The following is a 5,338-nucleotide window of genomic DNA, read 5'->3' on the forward strand; positions in this document are numbered from 1 at the left end:
GCCCTGTTTGTTTCGCACTAATGTACATGTCTAAATGTTCAATCAGAATGTAAGCTCGAGCCTCCACGTGTGCTATAATTAGTGTGAAGCGTTCTTGTGCAGGAACTTTGCAGCAAAACCTGTTGAGTCTGATGTTTCTGTAGCCGCAGGCGACTGACAAATACAAAATATGTTAACAGCTGTCACAGCAGAAATGCAGGTTGTCACGTGCACAAAACTTCAATGGCATCTGTGGCGGAAACATAATAAAGGTGTGTGTGTGTGTGTGTGGGTAATTGCAGTGCAATTTTATTACCACATTAAATCAACATACTTTTGACTTTTATGTAGGTCACAAACAACAAACTTCCTGCTTTGTCTAGACAACAAATACAGATGTTTCATGCTGTCACTGTGTGGTTTTAAAAGGCCAAAGTCATAAAGAATCAAACTTTTCTTTTTTCCGTTTTTTTTTTTTTTGCTACATTCTGAAATCGCTCACACGCTACAGCATTTAAAACATCATGACTCTAAACGTCCAACCATTTGTTTCATGTTGACATTTCCACTTCATCAGCATATTTTACATTAATGTACATTCTTCTCAGTAGTGGCACTTTTACGTTTTAATTTAGACTCTACTGTACACTGACCCTAAATACACATCACAGCTTTATGAACCCTTCAAATCACAATATAAGAGCAGAATACAGTAACAAAGGCGTAGTACTATACAGCAACAGACTAACCAGACAATTATGAACTAGGCTCGTCCAGCAAATTCAAGGCTGATTTTCCCTTTACATGTTTAATATGAATATCCCAGTGTCAGTGTCAGTTAAGCAGAAATAATAATAGTCCTTACTGTCACTGAGCAGTTGTTAGCAGCTGGTGATCACACTTCCACCAGGGATTTTCTATCTCACTGAGCTGAAACGACAGATCTCACAAACTAGATGTTGGCTTTTTACAAACTAATCTAAAATCATCAACATGGCCAACCCCAGAATATTTAAAGGAACTAACCTGCGCTTTATTGTCAATATTTAATGCCGGAAAGGTTGGAAAAGTCTTCGTTATAATCAGCAACCACTGATTGACTTTGATTATTGCGCTTTATGATTGGTGAAGCAAAATAGAAAAGTTCCTTCAAGAGAAAGAAGAGCTCCTGTATCAAAGGCAGAAAACACACAAACAACAATGTTAAGGCTTGATGCTGATGCCAGTGGACTGATCGTCCACTTTATGCACTAAAAAACCAGTAACCACAGTTAGATCTTGCCGTAAACACCAAAATATCCAAAGCTGAGACAAAGAAGAAAAGCATCAGTGATGAAAGAAAAGATGCAGAGAAAGAAGGTTTGAAACAAAAGACATAGATGGTTGAATTCATCTTCAGACTTCTTCCCAATTGCGTGAATGTTGCAACATCAGAAACAGCCTCTTTTGTTTTCCAGTATGTGTTTTGTTCCACATGAGCAGTTTGGAATTCAGAGTAAAACCTCCGTCTGCTTCACAGTCACATTCATAGACGTACATCTTTTAATGGTCCCAAGTCTGACGAACAACTTCAACGACTTCCACATGGATGAGTGTCATCGCTCACTCACCTCGATCTGGAAGTCGGCAGGTTTTCCTCTTGTCTTTTCTCGCTTCCGTCAGAAAACTCTTCCCTTTGAGAACATCCTCAACATGGTTTACGTCCCCCTAAAGTTTGGCAGCTGGTGATTTTGCATTGTCCGCCCTCTTCACCAAGCGTGCGTTGTGTGAGTGGTTTTTAAGCAACGCGCAAGCATCTCTCTCTGCGTTGAGGTCACCAATGACAGGCGTGTTCGAGGCGTTCGTGTTGTTTGTTTTGATGGATGAGGCGTCGTTGCGGTGGCTGCGTGTCATGGTGACTCTGAAGGTGTGGGTGTGCTGCAGCTCCATCTTGTCCTCCTCTGACACTTTGATGAAGGGACACCAGGCGAAGGCATGACGGAAACCAGCACGAAACCTGCAGAAAGGGAAAGAAGTGAAGTTAAGAGGGTTTGTCAAGAGTGTAAAATGATAGAACGGTAATACAAAGGATAGCAAAAGGCAGTGCTTGGCTTTATGAATGTTCACCTTTGGTTCAGACAGCAGTAGATAATAGGATTGTACATGGTGGAGCTCATGGCCAACCAGAATATAGCCAGATACACCTGACAAGGAAACAAACAAACTGATAAGTAAACGCTAAATTACAACATCAAGAATACAAAGCAAGCAGAGAGAGACAGCTGCTAACCTGTTGAATGTAATGTTGCTTATAGATGTCTCGGTTAAATGATCCCAGGATGAAGTAGATGTGGTAGGGCAGCCAGCAGAGGGCAAAGGTCACCACCACCACCACCATCATCTTCACCACCTGCAGGAAAATCACAGGTCATGCACATATGAGGCACTGCTGTGTTTTCAGTTTCAGGTTGTAATAGTAGAAAAAAAAAGCACCTTTCTCTTGGCTGTGATCTGACTGTGGTAATGGTCTGACGCCTCCCCGGGGATGTGTCCGCCCCACAGCGATCGACCGACTAAACTGTAGGTCACCAGCATCACCAGCAGAGGGAGCAAGTAGATCAGCAGTATGACTGCGTACTGATAGCTGCAGGGACGGAAACAGAGAGCTAATAACTCATCTGGTGATAAGATGAGGACAAAAAAATCACAACATACAGACCGAGGACGTGTCATTGTACATTCACATTGTGTACATGTATCAGTTCGCAAAAATGTGATTTCTGGCTTTATTTTTCTATAACATGCGCCTCATTCAACTATAACTGAGTTGCTTCCTTTTAACTACTTTTCATTTGGCAATACTTAAAAGTATGGCACACTTAGCAAGGCTTCTAATATGAATGATTAATAATTAATCAGATATTATGAGGCTGTAATGCCACTTTTCTGGTAAATAATAAGTCTATTTACTGTCATGTGCAGATTTTTGTATGTTATGAAATAAAAGTAATAACTCTTTATTAATGAGGGTTTCAAAAAGGCATCCAAACCCTTCCCTATTAGTCCTGCCTTTTAGTTTGTCCTGTTACTTCACTAACAACCTGCACATAGAAATATAAATGAACATAAATACATATCACTATGAGTAAGTGTGTCCACATAGTGGGTGCACTGAGAACCTCTTGGAAATAAGAGAAAATAAGATAACAAGAAATACAACAGTGTAGTGAGGCTAAAATGAAGCAATAATAAAGACTATGTAGCGCTTTCACAGGTACAGATGAGGCACGATGAATGTCCATGTGGATATCTACAGGTATGTGTACCCAATTAAAGGACACACACAGTGTTCAGATTGCAGTTATACGTGATATTAGTTCTACTCACAAAGTTGTCGAGACAAGTTGTCACTGTCTGCCTCTCTGGTTGTGGTTATTTTGTGTGTTTGTGTGTCTTTCATTCACCTCAGCTGATGTGTTCCTCCGTAATCGTCCGGCCAGTCGACCATGCACACAGTTCTGGGGTAGTAAAACCTCGTCACGCTGTAGTAGCACTGAGGGAAAGCCAGTAAGACGGCCACGATCCATATCAGGGCGATCACAACCTTGGTGGAGGTGGAGGAGAGGCGAGGCTTCAGAGGGTGGATGATGGCCATGTACCTGAGAGAGGAAGAACAGCTTCATTCATTTATACCTACAAGCATGTTTGTTGACAGATACACAGTCAGGAATCTGATGTTTGACTTGTGGAAAACAGACATAAAGAAAGCAGGGTCCTTAAAACTCTGTGCCACGGATAGTTTGAAGTCAAGCTTTCTTTTGATGACAACAATCTACCCACTCATCCATTAAACCATTTACTGTAATCTCCTGACTCAAGCTCATTAAGAACTTCTTGCTGAGTGTTCTTTTTCAGAGCAGCCTTTTAAAAAGTTCTCAAATGCACTGAAATTTACAAGAAATTACAAACAACATCTATTCGTTTGTGGAAAATACAGTAACTGTCACGGTTTAAGGGATGAAAGCATCGTTTGTCTGAGGAAAACAATGCTGTTGTTTTCTTGAATTCTTAAAAGAAATCTCAATTTAAAAATAATTTCTAACGTAGATATCCTGTAATTGTAAGTACTATGGAAATTAAGACTAGCTCAACTTGAAACTGATTAGCACCAAATCGAAAACTGCCTCCATATTGTTGCTCACAGAGAGAGGCTGCACGGTAAAAACTAAACAGCTCAGCCCTGACAATGTAAAATAATGATCACAGCAATATTTTATTCCTTCCTGCATGTCAGCGTGACAGAAACATATAGACATTGAGGAATGTGATTGCAGGCAATTATCTTTAACATCAAACATAAATGATATAGTATTTTATGAAAAGTGATTGTGTGGTGAGGTGAATTTAAACAGATATTTAACACCTGCAGTGAATATAGTAATTCAAATGATTACTTATAAAAGTTAATGTTTTTTGTGCCCCTATGTCGCAGCACTTGTAGAGATAAATCTATTGCAAATAATAGAAATGGTTCCCCCCTGGCCTAACAAGCTACTTTCTTCATTGACTGTAGTGATGTATGTATAAATACCAAGATATGTGGGCGCCGTGGCAATAGAACTCATAAGCCATGTACAGCTTCACTCACTATCGCCGCTATTATAGCCTAATCATCTAACTACAGCTATGAATCATAAATGTGAATTATTCAACACCGACAGTGTGCATGTGTTACAGATGATACAGAGCCGTCTCGGAGTGAAAATGATTTGCATGAAGATGAGTGTTGTTTTTTTTAGAGCGTGCTGCTGCTGTGGTGTCAGGTCTTCTGCTTGCTTTTGCATTAACCTTAACCCTCAGAGTTCTCATTTTCTTTTTCATTTCCAAGGCTGGCACACTTTACTAGGGTTGTTGCTGTAATGTCAAGGCTAAAGAGACTTGTACCCGTTGTGTTATTTTCTAGAGATGATTGTTTGGCCGTTCAAGTGTTTGAAGTGGTTGTTCTGCCCAATGCTTCACCTGATGATGCCAAAGAAAAGTCCTGAATGGAGGCGCACAAACTGGTGATTCAAGAAATGGAAAACTAATGAGGGAGAATTTTCACATTACAAGATTTTACACCTGGTCTGATCTCAGCTTGTGACTCATTAATCACTGCACCTGTCTCAGGCAGCAGAGTCATGTATGTGTCATGTAAGAGAAGAACAAAATGCTCCAGCGATGGTCTGGAACAACCGCACTGCGGCACACAGTCCCTCAAAAAGTATCAGACACTTCAGCCAGACTTTGCAATGTAATTACATCAGAAAGCAAAATGTCAAAGAAATGGCTTTTGTTTTTTTATAAGAGCAGCTCACACAAGTGTGTTTGCCAAGAAAAT

General features: G+C 40.3%; 1 protein-coding gene across 1 annotated transcript in view; it reads right to left on the reverse strand.

Annotated features, from left to right (window-relative positions):
* Nucleotides 1-1,530: 1,530 nt before the first annotated feature.
* Nucleotides 1,531-5,338, reverse strand: part of tacr2 (tachykinin receptor 2) — a 6,982-nt gene continuing 3,174 nt past the window's right edge. Inside the window, exons 4-8 of the mRNA XM_008302967.1 lie at nt 3,423-3,617; nt 2,452-2,602; nt 2,249-2,368; nt 2,086-2,162; nt 1,531-1,975 (exon numbers count right to left, since the gene is read on the reverse strand). Coding sequence (XP_008301189.1) covers nt 1,687-1,975; nt 2,086-2,162; nt 2,249-2,368; nt 2,452-2,602; nt 3,423-3,617 — 832 coding nt within the window. The 3' untranslated portion in view covers nt 1,531-1,686. The remainder of the gene's footprint in view (nt 1,976-2,085; nt 2,163-2,248; nt 2,369-2,451; nt 2,603-3,422; nt 3,618-5,338) is intronic.

Source organism: Stegastes partitus, unplaced genomic scaffold (genome assembly GCF_000690725.1).
Source record: "Stegastes partitus isolate 25-593 unplaced genomic scaffold, Stegastes_partitus-1.0.2 Scaffold1915, whole genome shotgun sequence".
Lineage (NCBI taxonomy): Eukaryota > Metazoa > Chordata > Actinopteri > Pomacentridae > Stegastes > Stegastes partitus.